Here is a 25,086-nt window from a genome sequence, read left to right on the forward strand (position 1 = left end):
CGCGCGGCGGGCATGGCGGGTGCGGGCTTGCGGGCGGCCGCTCGGCGCTGGTTGCCGTGCGGAGGCCACGGAGGGCCGCGAGCCGCCTCGTCCTCACCCTCCTGCCCTGGCTGCGGCCCCCCGGGTCCCGGCGTCCACTGCCCGGGCGCTCCCCGCTCGGCGCCCTCCCCGGCGTCCGCTGGCGGCGCCGAGCCCAGCGCGCACCTGTGGGCTCGCTACCAGGACATGCGGAGACTGGTGCACGGTGGGTGAGCCGAAGTGGGGCGAGCGCCGCGGGGGTGGACCCCGCTTCGAGGCAGACGCGTGCCGGGGCGACGAAGGGACCGACGGAACGCGCGGGCACCGCTCGCGAGGCGTCTGGGGCGCCGCTCTCCGGGGAAAGCGCCGGGATAGGGCTTCCCTGGGCCCCGGGGGTCGTCCAGGGCCTCTGGGGATGCCCCGGCTCCCGACGGAGGGTGGGCGGGAGTTTTGCTCCGCGGCCGCGTCTGCGGGCGCTGCGGGTTCCTGAAGCGGCTAAGGGAATGCGAGCGCCCCCGCCTCCTTTCCTCTGGGTCCCGCCCGCCGTGAGGCCTCGGCGGAAACGCCCCCAACCCCTTGTTCTCCTGGGGACCTTTAGCTGGGGCGGGAGGACCGGAGACAAAGCCCGCCTGCGGCGGTGGCCAAACCTGGCGCCTGGGTTCTACTGAGCTAAGCTGACTGCGACTGGACTTTTCAGATGCCTCCAGATTACCCTCTGGAGGTCGAGTCACTCTTAGTCCCCGAGGTGAAGGTTTTGGAGAAAGGAGACCAAGTGACCCCAGCCCCTGGAATCCTGAAGGGCTGTTGCATGCTTAGCCAGGGCCCTTAACTGCCTCTTGTCCTCTACCTCTGCAAAATGGGCTGATGGCCTCTCCAGAGCGCAGCCTGGGGCACTGACACCTGTGGGTTAGTGTCTGGGGCCCTGCCTCTGCCACAGACAGCTGTGGTTTGGGTCTGACCCCGTCCCTGACCAGCTGGATGACCCTTGGCGGGCCTCACCCTCTCATATCCTTTATGTCTTCAGATGAAAAACACAATCCTGGGACCTCAGTAGCTAGGCAAGAAGGGGCAGGAGAGTTTCTGGAGTAGCCCCCAGAGGTAACATGGCTTTCATTGTCTGATAAGACAAAGTGGCCTGTTCAGAAAGATTCCGACTGAGTGAAAGGGGCCTTCCGCTGCAGCTGAGTAGAGACCTAGTGGCCAGTACGCCCTTCTTGAGAAGCTGAAGGCAAAAAAGTTCAGTCACCTGAGGAATGATGGGTTTGAAACTTACGGCCTCTATCCGGTGCCCCCAGTCTCAATGGAGGGGCAGTCCTGGGGTGCTGCTCACGGAGATTACTAGCTTGGGCCTGGAGAAGGCCCCCTGTGGAGCAACCTGAGAAGCCTGCTTTGTGGTTGGGGGGAGGGGCACGGATTGTTTTGTGCTTTGCCACTCAGGACCCACCAGATCTTCACAGAGACCCCCAAGCTCTTCTTGATGTAAAAGGGGCAAGGTCGTTTCCAAGATGCCATGATGAGCGCCAGGATGAGTCAGCCTTGTATCCCTGTGTCCCCTTCTGACTTGAGTTTTCTAGGGGAGAGTCTGGGCGTTGAGATAGGCCTGTAGGCAAAACTTTCCCAGGTAACCAGGCTTCAGGCCAGCCCCTGCCCCCAGCGAGCAGTGTGGTGTCTTTGGGAGACTAGGCTGAGGGGCAGAGTGTTAAGAAAGGTGGGCTGACCAGATTTCAAAGCTCAATCCCGCGGCTACTGCTGGATGATTTGGAGCAAGTGTCTTTACCCCCCTAAACCCATTGTTCCTCTGGACAATGGAGTAGTAAGTGTGGCTACCTCACAAGACTGAAGTGAGGATTGAATAAGATGAGCCTGGGGGGGGCCTCCCTGGTGGCGCAGCAGGTTGAACACAGCACTGTGAGGCTGTCTGTAGCTTCTGCAGCGCCGGCTCGATTCCCGGCCAGCCAGGGAGATTCCCGCATGGTGCAGCAGACCTCTCCTGTCTCGCCTGCCGCTCCCCTCAGCAGTGTATCTTGGTCCTTCTGCCTGCTCTGCTCCCTGCTCTGGCTCTGGTGAATTCTCTCACCCTCCCGCGCCTCTGGCCTGTACCCCAGTGCCTGTAAAAATAAATAAATCTTTAAAAAAAAGAAAAATGAGCCTGGGGGCCTAGTGTATACTGCCCCAAGAGTCATATGTGGTCTCCAAGAACTCAGGATCGTGGGAAGGACAAGGCCCAGAGTCCTAATGACACCGATAAGGAACATGTCAGAAGCACCTCTCTAGAAAGCTGAAATCGTCTGGGTCGCTCATGTTTCCAGGAGCAGCTGCTCTGTGTTACAGCCACTAGAGGAACCGGACACACCTGTTCCCACCCATGCCCTGCATTTGGCTCCCAAGGAAAGGGGGTAGGGGCAGAGCCTGTGCTCTGAAGGGGCCTCTGAGGAGAATGTCTGAAGCATGGGAGCAAGTGAGTGTCCACCTCTGAGCATAGGCAGCTGCCAGGCTTGCTGCATGGCCAAGGGCTTCTGCTTCCATGTCTGAGGGGTTGTGACTAAAATAGAAGGCCCTAAAGCTTGGGTGGGTGGGCTTTAGCCAAGGGAATATAAGACCACCTGGGGCTCCTGCAACACAGTGCCCCTTGCATATCTAGTCCTGCCTATACCCCTCTGTCTCCCTGAAACTCCTGCTTCAGGAGTGATGCAGGGAAGTTAGGGACAGAGAGGGGGTGGCTCATGATATTTCCTGGCTCTAGCCCAGGAAATATTACTAATTACGACAGGTGGGACGTATGAAGTTGGGTCCTCAGTTGTTAGCCCAGTCTGGTCTCCTCTGACTGTCACTGTCACCACAGACGGGACATTCCCAGCGGGTGCAGTCGGCTGTGTGGCCCACGTTAAGCAGAATGGACTCTGGGGTCCCAAGGAGCCGGCTGAGGCACATGGCTCTTTAATCCTTCACAGTCAAGAATGCAGGGTGGAAGTTCTTCACATAGCACCTTCCATGTGACTTTTATTTTAAAGATTTATTTATGCATACAAGAGCTGAGATGCGGGGGGTGAGAGGATTCACCAGAGACAGAGTGGGGAGCAGAACAGGAGGACTGACTGAAATACGCTGCTGAGGGGAGCAGTGGGCGAGGCAGGAGAGGTCTGCTGCACCATATGGGCCACCTCCCTGGCCAGGGATCGAACTCGTGCTGCAGTGGCTGAGCATTTTTTCATAGTGCTGCGTCTTAACCCCTTGCGCCACCAGGGAGGCCCCCCCATATGACTCTTGGCATTCTGTAAACTGGTACACTTTTCATTCCGCCTTTAAAAACAAGCAAACTAAAGGCCAACAAAAGGAGGCGAGGTCATAGCCAGTAGAGGGAGGTCTTGGTATAGTGTCTGTCACCACAAAGCCACGCCCTTTCCTCATTCACCTCACCAATTGCACAGATGGGGAAATTAAGGCAGATGAGCCCGGGGGCCCCCTCAGCCTCAGCCGGCTCCTTGGGGCCCCAGAGTCCATTCTGCTTAATGTGGGCCACGCAGCCGACTGCACCCGCTGGGAATGTCCCGTCTGTGGTGACCGTGACAGTCAGAGGAGACCAGACTGGGCTGACAACTGAGGAGGCAACTTCATACGTCCCACCTGTCATAATTAGCAATGTTCCCTGGCTAGAGCCAGCAAATATCATTATGTGGGTTAGCAGGCAGCTGAAATCCAATTAGAGGGGCCTCACTCCATGGGCTGGGGCAGGTGTTTGGAACTGGCAGCCTGAGCAGCAGGAGTGCTACCCAAGAGTCCCCACCCCAGTAATGTTCCCAATCCCCAACCCCAGCTTCCAGTGGGTGAAAAGGGCCATCAGAACTTAGCGTGTGTCTGATGGGGCTTATGAGAGCCTCGAGGAGGCAGGGGCTTATAACCCAGGTCACAGGTAGAGTTCCAGCCATGCTCTTTGCCCATTGCTAGCTCTGCCTTATCCCAGCCACGTAACCCTGGACAGGTAACTTCTTTGGGGTGAGGGCTGGCCTGGAGTTCGGCCATGTGTAGTGTTGCGTTCATGTGGTTGAGTGGAGACTCCCAGGGTAGGGCACCTGGAAAGTGCTTGGGAACCATTTGCAGCTGCTGTGATCTTCATCCTCCTCAAACTTGCATCTCCTTCCTCTAGACCTCCTGCCCCCTGAGGTCTGCAGTCTCCTGAACCCAGCAGCCATCTATGCCAACAATGAGATCAGCCTTCGCGATGTTGAAGTCTATGGCTTTGACTATGACTACACGCTGGCCCAGTATGCAGATGCACTGCACCCCGAGATCTTCAATGCTGCCCGTGACATCCTGATTGAGCACTACAAGGTATGGCTAGCTGGGCAGGGGTGCCAGCCCTGGAGTCCTAACCCCAGGCTGAGTAGTGGAGCTTACCTGGGAGGTGGCTGCCTACCCAGCAGTTCCAGCAGTGCCTCTGGCTCAGGCCTGGTCTGCTTTTCTCCCGACAGTACCCAGAAGGGATTCGAAAGTATGACTACAACCCTAGCTTTGCCATCCGTGGCCTCCACTATGACATTCAGAAGGTGAGTGATTACTCTTTCTGGCCTCTCCTGACTGGATGTGTATAGGGCTGCTTTTAACCAGCCCCCTGGCCTTACAGGAGGTTCTCATCTGTATACCCCACTGGCCTCAAAACTAGCTTCCTTTTGTTGTGCACATGCATAATTCCCTTCGTACCACCCAGTTGGGGCTTCACCATGGGGGCTGGAGGAGGCTGGCTCGGGACTAATGGCAAACTCTCCTCACTGCCCATTCTGCTTCCCTGCTGCCCCCAGAGCCTTCTGATGAAGATCGATGCTTTCCATTACGTGCAGCTGGGGACAGCCTACAGGTCAGTGCTGACTCCGCCCGCACTTTTCCCAGCCCGCTGCTCCAGGTCCACACTGTGCTGCCTCACCCCACTGTCCCCGACCCTGCTCTGTGGCCTGGGCTCAGGACTGTTTTCAACTGATGGTCTGTCCACACAGGGGCCTCCAGCCTGTGCCGGATGATGAGGTGATCGATCTCTACGGAGGCACTCAGCACATCCCGCTGTATCAGATGAGTGGCTTCTACGGCAAGGTACTTGCTCTGTCTGCCGCTGCCCGGGGCAGCCCGGCTGAGCGATCTCCCTGTAGGTCCTCACTCCCTGGGCCTGCACCCCAGCGGGCCCTCCCTGACCCACAAACTACACCCCGCTGCCAGTGTCCCAAGGCAGAGTCAGAGCTTTTGATCACCTAGGCTGGGGTGGTGGGGAGGGAGGGGTGACTACGATGGTCACCCCCACCCCCTCCCCCAGGGTCCCTCCATCAAGCAGTTCATGGACATCTTCTCACTGCCTGAGATGGCGCTGCTGTCCTGCGTGGTGGACCACTTCCTGGGCCATGGCCTGGAGTTCGACCAGGCACACCTCTATAAGGATGTGACGGTGAGGAGACTGGATCTGCCTCTCAGGGTAGCGGGGAAGGTTTCCCACCGCACTGTTTCACACACCCCCACCCCCGCCCCCAGGATGCCATTCGAGATGTGCACGTGAAAGGCCTCATGTACCAGTGGATTGAGCAGGACATGGGTAAGGGAGGACAGTAACCCTGCTGTGGCCTGCCTGGCAGGGTGAGGGCTGGTCCTCATACATCCCTCTTGCCCTTAGAGAAGTACATCCTGAAAGGGGAGGAGACATTTGCCGTCCTGAGCCGCCTGGTGGCCCATGGGAAACAGCTATTTCTCATCACCAATAGTCCTTTCAGTTTTGTGTAAGTTCCTGCCCCACTGTGGGGGTGGGGGAAGGCCGAGGGGGCGGGGGGGGGGCAGCACAGAGGCCTGGGTGGGGGTGGGCAGGCCTGGAGCTCCCCTCAGACCACCTGCTACCTGTCCCACCTCTACCCAGGGACAAGGGAATGCGGCACATGGTGGGTCCTGACTGGCGTCAACTTTTTGATGTGGTTATCGTCCAGGCTGACAAGCCCAGCTTCTTCACTGACAGGCGCAAGTATGGGCCTGATGGGCAGTTGGGCTGGGGAGCTGGGGCTGAAGCCATCCCATCCTTTGCTGACACCCCTTTATGCTTGGGGTGGACACACTCCCACGTGAGCAGATGGGTGTGCGGAGGAGGGTGTAGCCCAGCTTGCCACAGACTGGAAATCAGTCCCTTCATCTCCACCCCACAGACCTTTCAGAAAACTTGATGAGAAGGGCTCGCTCCAGTGGGACCGAATCACCCGCCTGGAGAAGGGCAAGATCTATCGGCAGGTGAGAGCCATTTAAGTGGGAGTAGACCTGGTAGGGAGCAGGGGGGAGGGACAAACAGGGCCTAGCAAAGGCCCAGTCTGTGGAGAGGGCGAGGAAGTGACACAGCCGTCTAGGCACGGAGCAGCCCCCACACATCTGCTGTGGGTCCATTTCCTCACCATGTGGGCTTCGGTGCAAGGGCCCCCAGGATAGTTACCAGGGTGCAGGCCTCTTGGCCAGTCTGCCTCCATTTGAATTCTAGTTCCATTACTCTGTGACAGGGTTGTCGTAGAAGCCCTTAAATTGAGAATTCACTAAGCAATGGCACCATTGTTACTTGGGGCTGAGTACTCTGCTGCAGCCTAACAATCCTAGTTGGGGTCCCTGGGCTGAGCTGGCGGGAGTGGCTCACAGACCTCTGAGGAAGAGCCTCTTCCTGACTGGGAACATGACAGGGTTCCTTGTCCTGAGGGCCAGGGCGGCTATGAGCATGAGGTGATTAAGGCATTTGGCCCTGAATGGAATGTGGAAATCCTGCCTAAGCTGGGTTTCTTAGGGGTGGGAGTTCTGGAGGCTGGGAATAGTGGGGAGCCACAGGGCAGATACCGGACCTGCAGGCTGTCCTCCCACCCCTGCTGGTCCCCTGCTCTCTGAAACTGGGCTTTTAGCCCTCAACTCTGAGTGAAACGCCTTCGGCATCTTCACTAAGCCTGAAGGTCATGCACTTTTGTGGCGACATGTGACTTTCTCTTCCTTGGTAGCTTTTTTTTCTGCCTGATGTTCTGAAATCCCATTGTGTGGGATTAGGGTACAGGGTATAGGACCCTCATTGAATCTCCTCTTTCTTTGTGCTCGCTCCCATTTCCTGTTGTTGGACCGACCCTCAGACTCTACTCTGCCTCAGCACCTGCCCCTCAAGGTTGATTCTTTTGGTTCAGGGTGTATTCTCAGCATTCCACCTTCTGTTGCTGCCCTCTTCAGTGGACTCCCCCTTCCTCAGCCTCGCCACTCGAGCCTGTTTTATAGTGAACTCTTTCCCAACCACCTGTAGCTCCTGGCTGTCCTCGCCTGGGCTCTTGCAGGCACAGCTGCTCTAGCCACTCCATTTGGCTGGTGTCAGTTCCCGCTTCTGGGCTGTGGGGTCCCGCGCTTCCTGCTCGGGGTTCCCTCCATTTGTTGTCCCCTGGGAGTGTCCCTCTCTTGTATTTGAGCCTGACTGAGTGTTCTCATCTTTTTTCCAGTTTTGGAGCAGGAGGGAGAGATGATCTCAAAGTAGGTCTGTCATTGGTTTGCCGAGTCCCTCTGGACTCAGGCTGGGGAGGCCAGGAAGGACTTCAGGGCCATGGGGTTGCAGCTCTAATTTGTTTCCCATAAAGACTGGACTCGATCCCTAGCCTGGGGTGAGGCCACAGGGAGGGGAAGCACAGGGCACCATGCCAGGCCTACAGGAGACCTTCCTTCAGCGGGCAGAACCCCCACTTCCTGAGTGCGATGGGGAGGTGATAAGGGCCAGAGCCTGGAGGAGGCAGTGAGGCCACGGGAAAGGGCAGCCCAGCATCCGGCTGGAGGGGCCTCGCTGCCTCTGGGAATTTGGGAGAACTGATGGATAACAAGGCCTGGGTCTAGCAGCCCCATGGAAACTTGGCATACTTGGCTCAGCGTTCTCCCTCTCTCCTCTCCCTAGGGAAACCTGTTTGATTTCCTGCGCCTGACAGAATGGCGTGGGCCCCGTGTGCTCTACTTTGGAGACCACCTCTACAGTGATCTGGCGGTAAGGGGGCAGGACTGGGCCATAGGGGGAGAAAGGAAGGAGGCAACCTCCCATCTAGCGCTGAAGAATTCCCACCGTCCCACCCTCCAGGATCTCATGCTGCGGCACGGCTGGCGCACAGGTGCCATCATCCCCGAGCTGGAGCGCGAGATCCGCATCATCAACACAGAGCAGTACATGCACTCGCTGACGTGGCAGCAGGCGCTCACAGGGCTGCTGGAGCGCATGCAGGTGCGGGGGTGGCTGGACTCTCTGGCGAGGGACCGGGTCTGCCACCTAGCCACACCCAGTGTACATTTTGTCCCCCCAGACCTACCAGGATGCAGAGTCTCGGCAGGTGCTGGCTGCCTGGATAAAGGAGCGGCAGGAGCTAAGGTGGGCAGAGTGGGGCCAGGGCAGGAGTCCAGGCCCAGCCCCCTCCTGTGCCCTCCCTAAGCTCCCATGTCTCCCTCCCCAGGTGCATCACCAAGGCCCTGTTCAACGCTCAGTTTGGGAGCATCTTCCGCACTTTCCACAACCCCACCTACTTCTCCAGGCGTCTCGTGCGCTTCTCCGATGTCTACATGGCCTCCCTCAGCTGCCTGCTCAACTACCGTGTGGACTTCACCTTCTACCCGCGGCGCACGCCCCTGCAGCACGAGGCACCACTCTGGATGGACCAGCTCTGCACCGGCTGCATGAAGACGCCATTCCTCAGTGACATGGCCCACATCCGCTGAAGGCACCTTTATTGTCTTGGAACAGGCCCAGCCCCTCCTGCCCCACCCACTCTGGGCATCTGTCCAGACAGGCAATAAAAGTGGTCTCTCCCCTGCTCGTGCCTTCACTTCAGCCACGTCACTTGACAGAGAGAATCCTCTGGGTGTCAGGGAAGTCTTCCTCCAGGAGCGAGTCCTGTGGGAAGGACTGTTTGTGGCTGGACCAAGACCAGACCTGGGGTCCCCCTCCACGTCTACTCCCCAGACTCACATCAAAGGGCTCACAGAAGGCATCATTGCTGCCAAAGACAGGGTTGGGGACAGAGACCAGGGTTGGACTGGTCCCTTCCTGCCATGGGGAGAAGTCGTCCTCAGCATCATCTTCAGCCTGGGAAAAGAAGGGTGAGTAGTGAGGGGCCTCAAGCAAGAGCCATGGGCCCAGGTCCCTGTCAACCCCAACCCCACCTTACCTGGAAGGCAGAGAAGCCAAAACCTGTGGCCTTGCCTCGGGCACGAAGGTAGAAGGCGCCAGCCACCAGACCAAGCAGTCCTCCAGCCGCCACCACAGCCCCCACACCTGCTGCCACCTGTGGGGCCTCAGATCTTACCACCGCCCGCTGCAAACAGAAAGGGTTTCAAGGACCTGGCCAAAGCTGTCTCGCTGCCCCTTGCTGTTCTGCCTCGCCCACGCCCATAACTCACAGGCTGTGGGGGTGCCAGGAGAGGATGAGCCAGAGCATGGATGATGCCATTGAAGGCCATGATGTCCCACACAATGACACGGCTGACCACAACTGCCCCCGGGGCCTGTCAGGAGACCAGAGTCAGGCCCAGTGGGTGAGTGAGGGCTGGTGCCAGCAGGGGAGAACAGTATCCTGACTTACCACAGGGGTCCAAGAACTATTGTCAGGGTCTGTATCACTTATAATGAGGCTGAGGCCTGAGTGGGCCGGGAGCAAAGTACCATGGCTGGCGTTGGTGCTCAGGAAGGTGATGTTGGAAGCGTGCAGCTCCAAGTCCGGGCCACTCAGTGTCTGTGGGCAAATCAAGGCCTACTGGCCTAGGCCAGCCAGAGAAGGCGGAGTCGTGCCCTGCTCTACCCACACACCCACTGGTTACCATGTTGTCCACAAAGCCTTCATTGACAGGTACGAAGAGTGTCTTATAGGTGAGCTCATCATTCAGGAAGTCCAAGAAGTCGAGACCCCGTGAGGTGGCATTGGCATAGCCCAGCAGCATCTGTGATGGTGGGGAGATAGGGCTGTGGGCAGGCTCCCTTCCCAGGGAACCCAACTGTCTCACATCCCCACTTCTGAGGCCAGGCTGCTCCATACACCATAGAAGGTGGAGAAGTTGGCAGTGGTGGCCAGTACATCGAGCAGCTTCCCATTGCACGTGCTGGTCCCATCACCCACGAAACCATCACGGCATCGGCAGGCCACATCTGCACGAAAGGCAGGTCAGTGGGTTGGTGGATTTGTGGGCAGGGCAGGGACTCGGGTATGGTGGGGTAAATGCACCTTGCACACGGTAGCAGTAGGCGTCCCAGTGCTCCGACTTGTTCTCACGGGTGCCCAGGCTGACTATGCCCACCCGACCGTCACCACAGTCTGGCGCAGGGAAAACAACTGGGTGGGCAGCAGAGCCGTTGGCCAGCCAGCCCACGAGGCACAGGTGGAAGCCCAGCTGTAGGGGCAGGAGGGGATGCTTAGACCCAAGGCCCAACTTGAAGGGCCCCACGGACTTGACTCCAGACTCCCAGGCTCTACGCACCTGCTGGGCAGCAGAGAGCTGAAGGAGTGAAGCAAGAACAGCTCCTTGAGCCCCACATGCCACCTTGGCCTCTGAGAAGTTCAGGCCATAAGGGCCACTGGTGGCCTGGAGGTGGAAGACACCAGCCCGTTTCTCTGCAGAAGGGAGGGATGCGTGGTCAGCCGCCAGCCCCAAGGTAAAGCAGAGACACAGGAGTGGGCAGGGAACACACCCTGGAAGTGCAGGTCAGTGCACGTGGCATCTGCGTGACAGGGTGGCGGCTGGTCCAGGCAGCGGTCCACAGGTGGCTCTGGCTCCTCCAGGCACTGCAGTCCATCACCCACGTAGCCAGCATGACACACACAGCGCCGTGTGTTCTGGGGGCAGGGTAGTAGGTGGTGCCCTTTAGGGACTGGGGGAGCTATTCTGAGGGGCCTCCCTACCTGGCTGCTTTGCTCCCGCTTGCTTACTGGGCCGGTGTTCAGGCAGTCGGCGTGTTCACTACAGCCCCCTCGGTGGCCATCTGCGCATGGGTCACGGGCCCGGCAGCTCCAGCCATCACCCTCATAGGCAGGCAGGCAGGTGCAGGTGACCACCGTGCCTACCTGGCTGCAGTTGGCATGCTCACTACAGCCACCACGCCCATCCTGGCATAGGTCTGCCACTGGGGGAGAGGAGAGTGGTTGATCCAGGTGACATGAGGGCGTGGGACATTCCCAATAATGTCCCCACGCACGTGCTCACCTGTGCACACTCGGCCGTCCCCTTCGTAGCCCAGGCTGCACTCGCAAACGTTCCCCACTCGGCACACAGCCTGGGGTGCACAGGGTGGGGCGCACACAGGCTGCAGCTCTGTCCCACAGGGCCCATGCCACAGATAACGTTAGTCGCTGCCCTCTGGGATGACCCCCTTCCATCCACCTTCAGTGCCCCCACTGAGTGTGCAGCTGGGGCATGCACTGGTGTGTGCAAGTGTATTCAAGGGTGCAGGGTGGGCATAAGCTTGAGGGCCACTCACCCAGCTGCACCTCACAGCGAGACCCCGTCCAACCCTCTTCACAGAAGCAAGAACCAGAACCCCCAAGGCCATCATCACAACGACCATGGGAGGTGCAGTGGCAGGCTGGGGAGAAGGACAGGCAGGATGGAGTTGGCACAGGATTTGAGGGATTTGGGGAGCAGGGTAGAGTAAGTTGGGGCTCACCTTGGCAATGGGGCCCAAAAGCACCCGGAACGCAGAGTTCACATGCCGTCCCAGCAAACCCCAAACGGCATCTGCACTGCCCACTGCCACTCATGCCATCCATGCACACACCATGGTCACTGCAGGGGTTGCTGGCGCCACCGGGACAAGCTAGGCAATGGGATGGAAGAATTGAGGTACGGGTTGGGAGCTCTCAAGATCCTCAGCCCGAGCACACCATCCATGCCACTCATTGGCAGCCAAGCCTCCTCCAGAAGTAGCAGTCCCCCCCAAGTCCCACACATTTGAGAACCTTCAGGCCCCCACACGCTGGGGAACAACTAGCTCTCCCAGTACTCCCACAGGTCCTGCACTGTCCACGCTCACCCTCTTGCCTCTTGGTGCATTCTCCCCTGGTAAAATCCACTCACCCCCAGACCTGCCCCTGACCTCCTCAACATTTTTCTCAGGATAATGCCCAGAACTGCACCCTTAGCCACCTGAGGGGCCAAAGGAGCCAGTCAGCAGTATCTGCAACCTTGGAATGTTCTCACCTCGGCACTCGCTGCCATAGTGACCAGGGCAACAGCTGGGCTTCCAGGTGGTAGTGACACAATTGCGGTGACAGCCCCTGCCCAGGCCTTGGGGCTGGCCCCACAGGCTGTGTCGGGCCCAAACACCGCGTAGTGCCAAGGAGTGAAGTGGAGGGGACGTCCAGAACTTTGAGTAATAACGCCAGCAGGCCTCGGGGCTGCCCTGGGCCAAGAGGAGTCCGCTGCAAACAGTCTGAGCTTGGTGCCTGGGTCCTGCCCAACCCCTACCCAGCTCGCAGCCCCTTACCTGCTCCTGTGAGCCTTCAGGACAGGGTGGTTCCAGCCCACAGATGCTGCAAATTTTCTGGAAGGAATGGAGGTAAGGTCAGGTGGCTGGACAGGACAGGTAGGCATGGGTCCCTGCCCATTCCGCCTATGCTGATGGCCTCCCTCACCAGTGTCAGAGGTCGAGTCTCAAAGCGGTCACAGCGCGCACCAAGGCCAGGTGGCTCCAGTAGCTGGTCGATGCCATAGGCCAGGCCACCCTCAAAGGGCAGGTGCCTCTGCACAATGCGAGCATCATCCTCGCCCACCATGAGCTCACCCTGCAGGTGGAGGATATGGGGTACATGAGAGCTACAGGTGTACTGCAGCCCCCCATCCTTGTGCGCGTCCCTGTCTCCCTCGATGAAGCCTCAGACTCACCGGCCGGGCACGACTGCAAGAGAAGGAGATGGGGGTCCCATGCATGGTGCGGAGGGGGCCCAGGTTGGGCAGATCAGATGCGAAGGCCTGAGCAGATGGAACCACAGCTGGAACTGGGCAGAGGGGCTGGGTGGTAAGACAGTAGGGTCCAAGTCTGGGGGTACACCGACCTCAACATTGCGGATGACGTGACCCCGAAGAATGGCTGCCAGCTTGTCACGGTGGTCCTCATGGTACAGCCAGGCCTGACGGTCTGGAGACAGGGCTTGCAAGGCAGAATCCGTAGGCCACAGCATTGTGAGGGGCCGATGGGACGAATCTCGAAGCAGAGGCAGGAGGCCAGCCACCTGGTTGGGCAGAACAGAAGTGTAGCAGCCACGGTCCAATCAGAAGACAGGTGGAGGGCCTCCCCTGGTGGCGCAGCGGTGAGCACAGCGGTTGAGCGGTTGCCTGCAGCCTCTGCAGCGCTGGTTCATTCCCCGGCCACCGGCGAGGGTCCCACACACACGAAGACAGGTGGAGAAGGGGACTGGACAGCAGAAACCAAGACAGGACTGTGGGGACCCTCATGGCCTTTCCAATGGCCACACACTAGCCATCCCAGACAGCCATACATGGACACATACAGGGATAGACTTGCACACACCTTGCTTGACTAGTCAGGTATGTGTCACATATTAGCACATCTGTGGACTCACTCTAGGAGGCTCATCAACACCAACAAGGTCTGTGCACATGAGCGCACACAGAGGGGCTCACACAGGGACAGGTTTGCACACGGCTGGCGATGCATGGACAGGTGAGCACACACGCAGTTGCGCACACACACACGCAGCCCCCGCACGGACAGTACCTTCACAAGGCCGCTGAAGATCTTGTAACCGAAGCTCTCAGCAGCAGCGGTGACATTTCTCTGGGGAAAGATGTACTGAGCATTGAGGCTCCCAGGTCCCTACCTGCCTGCCTTCCAGCTCACAGGCCCGTGCCAGGTCATACCCGTGGGATGGGGGCAGCATCAGGCTCCCAGTGTAGCGCATCAGGTGGCAGCAGGACGCGGTCGATGAAGTGCAGGATGCCGTTCACTGCCTCCTGGTCGCTGCTCACCACTCGGGCGAAGTCATTGAGGTACAAGCTGCCCTGCGGGTGGGGCACAGGCTCTTGGGGGTGGGGCACTGGACTGAATGAGGCCAACTCAGGGCGGGGGGAGGTGCTCAGGGTGCTGCAGGTGGGGGCAGAACCTGGGTTGGACCAGGAGGAGATGGAGGGCAATTCTCACCTCCCTCCCAGGGAAAATGAGCTTCGGTACTGGAAGTTGCCCCTGGCCTGGGCCACTATGGTGTTGGTGGGGTCTGGAGTTGGGTTGTTCCTCTCATTAAAGCCCGCCCTGGCCCAAGGGAGGTAGGACAGTGCTAAACACCTAAGGTAGGGCCCCAGCACTCAGGGGCAGGACTTGAGAACAGCTGTACCCGGGCCCTCGGCAGGCTAGGTGGGGGCGGGGCCTGCCTCACCCCCCTTTCACTGAAGCGCAGCGTGTGTCCTGAGAGTGTGGTAACATAGCCCTCCTCTAGCAAGTCCTGGCTCTGCAGCCGCCGGCATCCAACCACGTGGTAGCGGAACACAAGTTGGCGATGGGCACGAATTCGGGCCAGCTCGTCCTGGAGTGGGAGGTGCAAGGGGAGGGAGAGCCCTGGCTGCCACCTTTGTGCACGCAGTGCCCCCTCACCCCCCCGCAAAGCACCCATCACTCCCCAACTTCCTTGGGGGCGGGGAGGGGGAGGAGGCTGTCCTACCTGTGACAGGTTGGCTATTAGATCAGCATGTGGCACAAAAATTGTGAAAGGCCCGTTGCCCTTGAGCTCCTTGTATTCCTGGGGGAACAGGGGAGGGAACAGCTTGCATGGAAGGGGGACAACCTGGGACCAGCTCAGGCTTCCACAAATCTTTCAGACAGACTGGGGCGCTGAGACTCTAGGTCACCCAGCCCCTGACCCCATGAAAACGCAGTCCCGAAAGGGATGAGACCTGCAGGTTGGGGAAAGTGGAGGCCAGTTGGTCACTCACCAGGAGATGAAGGCTGAAGAATGAGGCGTTCCTGTCTCGAAGGAGCTCCTGGGGGAGGGGGACAGTGAGGATCAGCTCACATTCTGGGGGGGTCCCCATTGGGGGCCCGGTGCCTGTCTCAGCACCTTCAGACCAAGGCAGAGATGAGGGAGAAAAGCCAGGGGGTTCTGAACCGAGGTCAGGACTGGTCTCATGGATCAGGGTTGAGTCAGGGTGGGGTGGAATCAAGGGTCATGGGCAGGATCAGAATCAAACCTGGGGTCTGACCACGGGAGGCACAGTCAAGGTTGGGGGCGGGGTTCATTACCAGGCCAACTCGGGCACGGCAGGTAAAGCCATCCCCCACGGTGTGGGCTGCATCACAGGTGCATGTCCTCTGGCCATCCCCTGTGCTTTTGCATGAGGCGTAGGGGCTGCAGCCTCCATTGCCCTGAGGCAGGGTTAGGAGAGAGGCATCAGAGTCTTCCAGGACTTTCCTGGCCCAGCCAGCCCTGGGGAAGGGGTCAGGAAGTTCCCTGCCCAGCGCTCAAAGCCCTGTTTACTACTGATCAGCCAGACTTGAGCTTGGGGCGAGGGTGGCTCACCCTTCAGATACCCTTAGGACTGTGTTTGGGCTGAGGAGGGGGTCCCTGCCTCAGTCCCCGCCCCTTGTGACATGGGCTGGGGCTGGGGTCTGACCTTAGAGCAGGGATCCAGGAGATCACAGGTCCGGATACCGTCTCCACTGTAACCCTCGCGGCAGCTGCAGGAGACCTAGCCCAAATCCTGATCACTGGGGCTGCTAGGACCCAAGAGCTGGCCAGACCCTCGGCTAAAGAAGCACCCCCTCCCTGGACCTGGTCTACTGGGCAGCCCCACCCTATGAGGGAATGGCCCAGCCCCAGTGGGCACCCCTGCCGTGCTGACCTGCTGGGAGCCTGTGGGGATGCACTCAGCGTGTATGTGGCAGCCCCCATGGTAGATGAGACAGCTGTTAACTTCTGGGGAAGAGACACTGGAATGAGGGGTGGCCCTGGGCAGCCCCTCCACCTTCCCACCTGTCCATTCATGTCCTCATCCCCTGCTCTCTCAGCACCCTTAGTTCCCACACCTGTGTGCCTCTCAGCCCTGGTCACGCTCAGATCGCTGAGGCCAGGCCCTTCTTCACACACCCATGTTGGGGATCCCAGCCTCACCTTGGCACAGCTCCCCATCACCCATGTAGCCATCTTGGCAGGTGCATGTCCGCTGCCCAGGTGCCACCTTGGTGCAGTTGGCATGGGGGGAGCAGCCCCCATGGTCATGGGCACAGGGGTCCACCTCTAGGGGTAGATGATTCCAGAGAGTTGTGAGGACCAGGCAAAGGAATGGGATGGGCCGGGGAGGAGGGCTTGGGAGAAAGGAAAAGGCGGGGGAGACCCAAGATGGGACGGCAATAGAAACTGGACTGAAAGGGAGTGAGGAAGGCCTGTGGGGAAGTCACCCAAAAATTTCAGGAGGGCCCAGGGGCATCAGTGTGTCTAGACCTGAACAGGAGATGCCATTGCCCGAGTACCCCGCGGCACAGACACAGACGGGGGCTCCTGCTGAGTCCTGGATGCAGCTAGGAGGGATGGCAACAGCTTAGCCTGTACCTGCCATGACACCAGTGCCCTGCCCACCTGTCCCAGGCTGGGTGCACTCACTTGGCATTGGAATCACACTTCTCTGGGCACTGAGAGCCAGTGATTTCTGGAATAGGAGGATGGTCCTGGTCAGCTGGACCCAGAAACCACCTCCCCAGGAGTCACCAGCCTCTCCCTCTTGAGGCCACTCACTCTGGTCACAGCGGAGACCCTGCCAGCCCAGATAGCAGACACAGCTTCCATCCCCTCGCAGCCCCTCCTGGCACAGGCCATGGGCACATTCACACACTGGGAGTGGGAGAAACAAGAACAGGAGTTATCCAGGGCCTCATCCAGCCCCTGCTGGGGTGCCTCCATGCCTGCCATCCTCTCTCAAGTTGCCCACCTCCCCAGTCCTTACCTCCAGTGCAGTTGGGCCCGTATCGGCCCAGCTCACACATCTCACAGGCTGTTCCATGGAAGCCCTCATGGCAGCGGCACTCCCCACTGCCCAGTAGCCTGTCCTGGCACTGCCCGTGGCCTGAACACACACCACCCAGGCCCCCTGGGCATGGCTCACACAGTGTGCCAAAGAAGCCAGGGCAGCAGTCAGGTACCTGCAGAGAGGGGTTCAGAGAGGCCAGCACGGGCCGGGCCAGATGTCACGGGCAAGGGACACGAGAGGGCAGCTCCCGATACCACAAAGTCATAGAACCACAAAGTCATAGAGCAAAGCAAGTTGGAACCAGGAACATGGAGAACACCCTCTCTACCAGCCCTCTGCCCCCGGCTTGAGGAAAAAAACTCAAGCAGGGAAGGGCTCTGCCTTGATCCCACAGTGAGGGGGTACTGGGCCCAGTTGCTGCCCGTGGAGCTTGGTGGGTGGTGTCAGCCCCAGGCTTTATGCCTCTCCACCTCCCCACTCCCTGAGGGACAAACACTGGCCGTTCTCTTCCCCAGGCCCTTGCTTGGCAAGCCTCACCCTAGTCCCAGCCTTAGAAATTCAATTAGAAATGTAATCTAATACACCTCTTCTCTGGTCAAAGAGTTGGGGGTGAGGGAGAGCTTCAGAGCAAACCTGGATCTTCTTGGCACATGTGTAAGAACAGCCCAGGGAGACGGTGTAGCCAGATCTGTAGAAACAGCTCTTCTTGGGGGTGCGCTACAAGTGGGGACAGGCAGGAGGGCTCAGCCAGTGATTGGGCCAGTGAATGGGAAGACAGACTGTTGGTATCAGTGGCGAAGCACACAGGCAGGGGGGGCAGATGAGAAGGTGGGCAGGAGCCAGGTCTGCGCCACAGGATTACAGCTTTCAGGCCACAGGTCTAAGAGGCCTCCTCTGGACCCAGGCCTCCTACCCCTGCTTGGCCCAGGAAGTCAGTCAGCCCACACAGGTCCAGTTCCCAACTCTAGGTGAGCAGACTGGGTCTGGGGGCGGGGAGAGTTAGACACCGGGGAGCAGTGGGAGCAAGCGGAAAGGGGCTGGAATGGTGCTAAGCCGGGCCTCACCTGTAGCTGGAAGCCCTGACTGCAGCGGTATTTCCGGGTACAATTTACACATTTCTCCTGGGAGAGGGAGGGCAGTGTCAGGTGGTCCTGGGAGGGCATCCCCAAACCTACCTACTTTCCTCCAGGGCAGGCTGACAGCTCTCCCACCTCTGACCAAGTGCCCCTCCCTGCTGGCCACCAGCCAGCCATCACCTCCCAGTTCAGAACTGCCTGGCCGCCTTCTGGCCCCAGCCTCTCACCCTCAGGGATTCGGCGTGGCTATGCAGGCAACGGCTTGAGCCCACCGTCAGGACCCCCGACAGGCCATATAGTGAGCGGCCAGGAGCCTCCAGCAAAGGGCCTTCCAGCGGCACGTGGTTCACCTCGGGCTAGGGAGTGGGATAGGAGGCTGAACCACGTACCCACCACCACCCAGGTAGGGGTATCTCCACAGAGGGGTCTCCCAGAATGGGTGGTTCCAGGACCAGAGGTCAGAGACTCCCAGGTAGGGGATCTCCAAGAGCAGAATATCCCGGATAGGGTCTCTTTGCTGCCCCTCTGCGAACCTGGCCACTATGGTTGTAGAAGACAAGCCAGTGGGCAGGCCCCAGGAGCGAGTTGCGGTGTCCCCCCCTCTGCAGGGCTTCCGTGGAGAGCGCCTCCCCCAGGATCACATGGTGCCGCACTGTGTCTGCATCCTGGGGGGAAAGAGAGGCTCAGGGGGTTCCCGGACTACCAAGTTCCCTCCACAGCTCTGTCCCGTGGTCATTTGCCACAAGACTTCCAGACTTCACCCTACCCCTCTGGCTGCCCCATCCCAGTGGCCTCACCAGGCTGCTGCTGTTGCCCCGGGCCTCCAGTGAGTGATTGGTGGGCACGAAGATGGTGTAGGCCGTGGCAGCTTCAATCTGGGGTACCAGCCCATGGTGCTAGGGGCAGGAATCAGGGGTCAGGGATGGCCATAACGGCCCTTAGTCCTAATCAGTCAGCTCCAGGAGAGCATCCCTCATCAGCAGCCCCCATCTCCTTTTTAAAAAAAATTACTTATTTTTGCTTAGAAAAACTGGGGTGTAGACCAGTGGTGCGGGGGGTGAGAGGATTCTTCAGAGATAGAGTGGGGTGCAGAACAGGCGGATTGACTAAAATACACTGCTAAGCAGGGGGCAGGACAGGACTGTTGCACCATATGCGGGGTAGCTCCCTGGCCAGGGATTGAGCTCAGGCCGTAGAAGTAGCCTCTAGGCCACCAGGGAGGCCCCCCCACCCTCTCCTCTTGCTCTTACCTGTAGCAGCTCCCGGAAGAGTCTGAAGGCAGGCACAGAGTCCAGCTGCTGCAGCAAGCCCTGGCCACCCAGCACATCCCCTCTTGGAGGCAATAAGACCTGGTATGGGACGTGGGGCTGGTAAGTATGGCATTGCCTCTTGACCTGCTTAGGAGCTTCCCTGAACACACACATCCCTTCAGACATACCTGACTGAGGATGTGTAGGACGCCATTGGTGGCGAGGAGGTCAGCCACATCCACACTGGCATTCTGCACCCACACCCTCTAGAAGGCAGGCATAGCTCAGTCACAGGTGAGTACAGGTAGACACTTAAGAGTGAGTGCAGCACCAATAGAGAGGCTGCTGGGCACATGGGCACCCACTGGTGACTCCTAACCTGGCCTAGACCTCTCAGATTCAGGACCTACCAAATGAGCAGAGCCTCACCAGGACCTGGGCATGAGGATGGGGCATATGCGGACAAAGGGGGATAGACAGCCCTGTGGGCCCAAAGACACTGCCCAGCATCAAAAATGCCCCAGGCACACCCTCCAAGCACAGCCCTGGGCATTGCTATGGGACCCCAATCTCATCCCTTGGGGGCCCTGGTCTAGGAAGCCTGCAGCTATTTGAGTTCCGTCTGTGGATGGTCCCCTTTTCTGTCCAGAGGTCACCACGTACCCCACTGATGTTGTGAATCTCCCAGCGTATGGTGGGGCTCAGGGTGGCCACATCTTTCCTGCCCAGCTGGGCCAGCTCCTCCTCAGAGAGGGCACCCTGGAGAAAATGGGCCCTGAGGGGGCACAGCATGGGGAGGCCATGGGACCAGGTTAGTGTAACCTATAGAGACCCGTGGGACAGGGCTCTGCCCAAGGGGTGGACACAAGACAAACTGAGACCCTCTGGGGAGAGACCAGGCCTCATATAGAAGCCCTCTCCCCTGCCTGGCCCCAGCCGCTTACCTGACCAGTTGCGGCAACATTCTGGGCTGCAGCCAGAAGGCCTGGTCCTCGGGGGTCAGCCTGCGGATGGCAGACTCAGAGGGCACTAGGGCTGTGAATTTGCTGTCAGCAGGAAGAGTGATGCCAGCTCTCTGTGCACAGAGCATGCAGGGACAGGAGGAGTGTTGAAGGAGGCCACTACCTGGACGTCACCTGACCCCAGGCTCCTAAAGGTGCTATGTAGCACCTCCACCCAGAGAGGCTTCCAGGATTTGAGTCCCAACCCCAGCAGTCTGCCCTGGCCTACCTTGATCCACTGGTAGAAGCTGGAAAAGTGGGCATTTGCTTCTAGCTCCTAAGAGGAGGGAGACCGCTGAGGTCATCAGATAAAGCTGAGCTGCCCCCAACCCCAGGACCCTGCGCACTGCCCCTCCCACCTGAGGTACTTGAGAGGAGCCACTTACTTGGAAGATGTCTCCATAGCAGCTGAAGCCGTCACCACCATAGCCAGGGGGACAGCTGCAGACCCGCTGACCTCCCCCTACTGCTCGGCAGGTGGCCTGGGTGGGGTGGACAGAAACATGGCCCTTTATTCAGCACCCATATGGCAAGCTGGTCAGCACCTGTCTTCCATCTCTCTCTCACCTTTGTCACTCATTCCCCTGCTCGCTGCCTGTCCAGCCACCCGCCCCCACTGTCTGTCTCCATCCCCTCAGTCTGCATTCATGTTGCTGCGTTCTTGTGCCTGGTCCTGCTCTCCGAGGCAACTGAAGACTTCACATGAGCAGAAGCTCTCAGGAGCCCTGAACGCTCAGAGCAACTAACAGCAGGGGTTGCTAGCCAGGCCACATGTGTGGCATGGGGAGGCTTCTAGAATATATGGGCAGAAGTATGGAGGCATTTAGATCAGAGTGAGGTCAGGGGACCGCAAGGACTGAGTGGCTAGAGGAACAAGGGATGGGGGTGATAGGGGCAAGGGGAAGAGAGGAGGCTGGGCAGGGGCTGGGCCTTAGTAAGGAGGAGTGAATCTCTACCCTGTGGACAAGAGTAACATGATTGGATTATGGGTTTAGAAAGATCCCAATCCAGCCAGAAACAGAGATACACAAGGAAAGTGAGAACTGCAGCTAAGGCCTACCCAGGAGAACCTCTGGGGGCTCTGAGCCCTTCCCCCCCTCACCAGGTCATGGCAGCCACCATTGCCAGCCAGGCATGGATCTATGGGGCTGCACGTGTAGCCGTCCCCGGCGAATCCCAGTTTACAGGTGCACCGGCTCTGGAGGGCAGGGGGAGAGGAGGACCATGAGCACCCCACCCTTTCCTCCTCCACTCCCCAGCTCTTGGTGTGCACTGTCTCCTGGGAGGCTTGCTTGGATCCCAGGAGAGCTTCTCCCAGCGCCACCCTTAGCGTTCCATGTTCCAGATGGGGAGACTGAGGCCCGAAGGGGAGACTGGCTGTCATGAAGAGTTCAGGAAGTAATGACACCAGGGGAAGCATCCATGGAGACTCAGGACCTCTCAGCTCTCAAGCCTGGAATTGTGCCAGGGTCATCGAGGTCAGTGGTATATGGTGAGGTTACTGGCAAGGCCAGCCCCAGGGCTTGACCTCCAACCCTGCGACCTTGCTGGGCTGCTTGGGCCTGTCTGCACTGCACACAAGTGACTGGTGGGACTCCACAGACCTCAGTTGCCCTCGTTTGCAAGTTGAAGGCCTCTCTCCCTGCTTATTCCAATCCTCAGCTCTGAATTTTAAAGCTCCTGATAGAGTCAGGCACTCATCTGAGTTCTCAGTGCTTAGGCCCATGGGCTGGTGGCCTGTACCAGAGTGGGGTTTGGAGAAGAGTAGACCCAGGGGTTCCTGCACAGTCCTGTGCCATATAAAGGCTAAACTTGAACCTGCTGGGCCTGGCCTCCCAATGGCATATGACATGTTCAGGTTTATCAGGCCTGAAATACTTCCCATGGAGGGTTCGAGGCTCTGAGATCCTGTAACTAGAGCCTGAAATGGCAAAGTTGTAGAGCCAGATTCCCATGAGTGTGAAGATTTTGGGGTCATTCCCCTTGGGAGTCTCTTCCTGCTTTGCTCAGCACTAAATTCCTAAGTCTAGAACAGGGGCTAGCATATCACAGGTGCCTGAGAACACATGGGAAACAATGAGTGAAAGAACGAGCTAATTCCAGCTTGTGGGCCTCCATGTTTTAGAACCGCATTCTCATTTGTGTCTGAGGCTCAAGATCTGAACTTGAGTTCTGGGAGTGGATGCTCCTAGAATCAGATGGGCTGGAAGGAGAGTTTCCCAGTATGGAGGCTTCTACCTGACTCTGCTGTCCCTGGGCCTCCTGCATCTCACCTGCCCAGGTCCCACATAGCTGCAGAGGGCGTCGGCGTGGCAGCCCCCACGTGCGTCCAGCTCACACTCATCAATGGCCACGCAGACACGGCCGTCCCCACTCCAGCCTTTGTGACATGTACAGTGGTGGGTGCCCAGGGTCCCGGGGATACACTCAGCCTGTGAAGGCCATGGGTTCATAGCTCAACTCAAGCAGGCAGCAGGCAGAAGGCAAGGGAAGGCCATCTCCCACCCCTGGGGGAGGGCTTTAGGGGAGGAGCAACAGACTAACGTTCTCTGAACAGCCACCACGATCTGGGTGGGAGCAGGGGTTGCTGGGTGTACATGAGAAGCCATCACCCTCAAAGCCATCGAGACAGAGGCACCTGGGCACAGAGGCAGAGGGATGAATGATAGGCCTCCGGTAAGGTGGTGGAAAAAGCTAGAAGCTGAGCAATGGACAAGTGGGGTCATGGATAGGGAAGCAAGAGTCCCCACCTGGTGACACCACCCTGGCTGACACAGCGGGCATTCAGGTGGCACTGCTGGGACTGCTCCATGGGACCACAGTTCCTTGAGGACTCATTGCAGAAGCGGCCACTGAAGCCTGGGGCACACGTGCCATGCTGGCACACCCCCCCGCTGCCTGGACGGTTGTCACACAGACCATGGACACAGCCGCAGTCTGCAGGGAGGAGATGACAGCAGGGAGACTGAGGCCAGGTTGGGATGGGTGGGAACCAGGCTGTGACCGGGGGAGTGCTGGGAAGGGGTCGCCAGTGCAGATTTGGCTTCAGGGTCGCAAAACCAGAGATCTGCCAGACTCCATGGGTGGGCATAGAAAATGTGAGGAAAGAAATAAGGAAACACTTATTTCTGTTCCCAAACCTCCTTCACTCCCTCTGACCTTCACCCCTTCTCTGGGGGCCCAGCCCCCTCTCTGAGCTGACATTTTTTCCCTGGGAAGCAGCGGGGCGTGGACAACCTACCTTCCTGGCACTGGTCTCCGTGTTTGTTTGGGTTGGAGCAGATGTGGCAGGCAATGCCCTTGTAGTCTGGGAAGCAGAGGCAGGCCCCGTTGCCATGGACCCCATCACTGCACTGGGGGTGGGCAGGAGGTAGGGTCAGTCATGGGAACGGGACTCTCCACACCCTCCCCCCAGCACCCCCTCTTTCCACAGGGCTGGCTCTGAGCTCCCATTTCCCTCAGAAGATCTCACCCTGGAAGAGACCCTCCAAATCACTGATGCTATCAAAGAACTGCTCCCCTAAAAGGCACCCGGCCCTGGGGGCTTTGTGGGTGACTCTGTTCCACCTGGAAACCTATGCTACTGTGTTTTCCACAGCCAAATGCTAAAGCAGTGCTGAAGTTACAAAGTGGCAGAAACAGAAAAGAAATCTACTGACTGGTAGCCTCAATGGAAAAGAGATGCAAAAAATCTATTTTTAATTAAAATAGTAAAAATAATTTGGTCTCGCCTCCACTGCCTAGACGTAAGGAGTGCAAAGCCAGAGGGAGGCAAGCCTCTGACACCCAGCCAGGCATGATTTGGGAAGGGGCTTCTGTCTCCCCCACTCCTTGTCCCAGGCCCCACAGGGACTCACATTGCCTTTGCCATAGCAGGGGTTGGAGAAGCCCCCAGGACACTGTGCACAGTCAGGCCCAAAGAAGCCTTTGCAGCAGCCAGGTTTCTGCAAGAGACAGAACGTGCCTGAGAGTCCATCTGGGGCCACTCCTGCCCAGCCCAGGCTGCTTCTGCCCCCATGCCTAGAACTGGGGGGTTGAGTGAAGCCCATCTGGGACACCCTTCCTCCCATTGGATGCAGTGCAGCTCTCTGAGGAAGACAGCCTGCTCAGCCCCAGGCTGGCACCGAGAGGAGAAGCAGGCACTCCAGGCCAGCATGAGTGAGCCTTCTCCCACCAGACTCACCAGGATGGTTTGGTTGCAGTAACGGGCACAGCCCTTCTTTAGAACATTGAGCCCATTAGGGTCATGGATGTAGACACAATTCTCAGGAAAGATGTCCTGGGGGCAGGGTGGGGGTACAGGGCTCGTCAGCAGGTGTGGGGTCCTCTGCTGGCCCCCTTCACCAAGCAGCTGTAGTCAAGGGACCTCAGTCCCCCCGATCCATCATTCCTACCTCAGGCTGAACCTCCTGCCCCTCCCCACCATGACCCAAGGCAGAAATCTCACTGGGGTGGGGGAATCAGCCCCACCGCTGGGTCAAGGGATGCTCACCAGTTTCACGCTGTTGGGGGGACATGTGCTGGTGTTCAGGGCTTGGCAGTCTACACAGGAGCCCTGGGCCGCAGAGAGGGAGGCGGGGCAGAGGGGTTAGTCATGGTGGTTAATTCAGCACATACAGAAGTGACACCGAGAGGACACCTGAGACAGGAGAGGAGGTCCACCCCAGGGGGCCAGGGGTAGCATTCTGGGCAGAAGGAAAAGCAGGAGCAAAGATCCCGCAGGGGGGGGAGCTGGTGTGAGGGAATCACAGGCCTTGGCAGGGAGCTCGTAGGAGGAAATCT

At 58.8% G+C, this 25,086-nt stretch overlaps 2 protein-coding genes across 4 annotated transcripts in view; one reads left to right on the plus strand and one right to left on the minus strand.

The window, feature by feature from the left end:
- NT5DC2 (5'-nucleotidase domain containing 2) lies at window positions 1–8,821 on the plus strand (the record flags this gene model as incomplete). Of its 2 annotated transcripts, XM_084247278.1 has the most annotated exons (15): window positions 13–244; window positions 1,466–1,531; window positions 4,163–4,347; window positions 4,488–4,562; window positions 4,815–4,870; window positions 5,007–5,100; window positions 5,318–5,446; window positions 5,530–5,590; window positions 5,669–5,771; window positions 5,906–6,007; window positions 6,186–6,267; window positions 7,931–8,017; window positions 8,108–8,248; window positions 8,328–8,392; window positions 8,475–8,821. In XM_084247278.1, the coding sequence occupies 15 exons, from the start codon at window positions 13–15 to the stop codon at window positions 8,734–8,736; spliced, it is 1,740 nt and encodes a 579-aa protein (XP_084103404.1). In that variant the 3' UTR covers window positions 8,737–8,821. The 2 variants fall into 2 exon arrangements, with proteins under 2 accessions (XP_084103405.1, XP_084103404.1); XM_084247279.1 differs by lacking the exon at window positions 1,466–1,531 and having other exon boundaries at window positions 1–244.
- STAB1 (stabilin 1) overlaps window positions 8,735–25,086 on the minus strand; it is a gene marked incomplete at its 5' end in the record, with an annotated part of 25,862 nt that continues 9,510 nt past the window's right edge. For both annotated transcript variants that reach the window (XM_084247277.1, XM_084247276.1), the window contains 51 exons: window positions 8,735–8,911; window positions 8,987–9,103; window positions 9,186–9,332; window positions 9,418–9,522; window positions 9,600–9,749; window positions 9,835–9,954; window positions 10,050–10,159; window positions 10,236–10,401; window positions 10,489–10,622; window positions 10,700–10,844; window positions 10,938–11,131; window positions 11,212–11,319; window positions 11,486–11,590; window positions 11,672–11,821; window positions 12,205–12,406; window positions 12,491–12,547; window positions 12,639–12,788; window positions 12,889–12,975; window positions 13,059–13,235; window positions 13,742–13,801; window positions 13,885–14,025; window positions 14,397–14,543; window positions 14,679–14,756; window positions 14,950–14,997; window positions 15,257–15,379; window positions 15,628–15,702; window positions 15,856–15,929; window positions 16,125–16,250; window positions 16,455–16,531; window positions 16,614–16,659; window positions 16,746–16,841; window positions 16,954–17,149; window positions 17,611–17,694; window positions 18,042–18,098; window positions 18,281–18,409; window positions 18,587–18,718; window positions 18,851–18,949; window positions 19,304–19,402; window positions 19,492–19,569; window positions 19,967–20,078; window positions 20,248–20,378; window positions 20,534–20,581; window positions 20,691–20,786; window positions 21,407–21,502; window positions 22,578–22,736; window positions 22,849–22,942; window positions 23,055–23,241; window positions 23,546–23,657; window positions 24,162–24,248; window positions 24,488–24,583; window positions 24,797–24,859. In XM_084247277.1, the coding sequence (XP_084103403.1) occupies window positions 8,855–8,911; window positions 8,987–9,103; window positions 9,186–9,332; window positions 9,418–9,522; window positions 9,600–9,749; window positions 9,835–9,954; window positions 10,050–10,159; window positions 10,236–10,401; window positions 10,489–10,622; window positions 10,700–10,844; window positions 10,938–11,131; window positions 11,212–11,319; window positions 11,486–11,590; window positions 11,672–11,821; window positions 12,205–12,406; window positions 12,491–12,547; window positions 12,639–12,788; window positions 12,889–12,975; window positions 13,059–13,235; window positions 13,742–13,801; window positions 13,885–14,025; window positions 14,397–14,543; window positions 14,679–14,756; window positions 14,950–14,997; window positions 15,257–15,379; window positions 15,628–15,702; window positions 15,856–15,929; window positions 16,125–16,250; window positions 16,455–16,531; window positions 16,614–16,659; window positions 16,746–16,841; window positions 16,954–17,149; window positions 17,611–17,694; window positions 18,042–18,098; window positions 18,281–18,409; window positions 18,587–18,718; window positions 18,851–18,949; window positions 19,304–19,402; window positions 19,492–19,569; window positions 19,967–20,078; window positions 20,248–20,378; window positions 20,534–20,581; window positions 20,691–20,786; window positions 21,407–21,502; window positions 22,578–22,736; window positions 22,849–22,942; window positions 23,055–23,241; window positions 23,546–23,657; window positions 24,162–24,248; window positions 24,488–24,583; window positions 24,797–24,859 (5,727 nt within the window). In that variant the 3' untranslated portion in view covers window positions 8,735–8,854. The remainder of the gene's footprint in view (window positions 8,912–8,986; window positions 9,104–9,185; window positions 9,333–9,417; window positions 9,523–9,599; window positions 9,750–9,834; window positions 9,955–10,049; window positions 10,160–10,235; window positions 10,402–10,488; window positions 10,623–10,699; window positions 10,845–10,937; window positions 11,132–11,211; window positions 11,320–11,485; window positions 11,591–11,671; window positions 11,822–12,204; window positions 12,407–12,490; window positions 12,548–12,638; window positions 12,789–12,888; window positions 12,976–13,058; window positions 13,236–13,741; window positions 13,802–13,884; window positions 14,026–14,396; window positions 14,544–14,678; window positions 14,757–14,949; window positions 14,998–15,256; window positions 15,380–15,627; window positions 15,703–15,855; window positions 15,930–16,124; window positions 16,251–16,454; window positions 16,532–16,613; window positions 16,660–16,745; window positions 16,842–16,953; window positions 17,150–17,610; window positions 17,695–18,041; window positions 18,099–18,280; window positions 18,410–18,586; window positions 18,719–18,850; window positions 18,950–19,303; window positions 19,403–19,491; window positions 19,570–19,966; window positions 20,079–20,247; window positions 20,379–20,533; window positions 20,582–20,690; window positions 20,787–21,406; window positions 21,503–22,577; window positions 22,737–22,848; window positions 22,943–23,054; window positions 23,242–23,545; window positions 23,658–24,161; window positions 24,249–24,487; window positions 24,584–24,796; window positions 24,860–25,086) is intronic.

Source organism: Talpa europaea, assembly GCF_964194135.1.
Source record: "Talpa europaea genome assembly, chromosome: 11".
Taxonomy (NCBI): domain Eukaryota; kingdom Metazoa; phylum Chordata; class Mammalia; order Eulipotyphla; family Talpidae; genus Talpa; species Talpa europaea.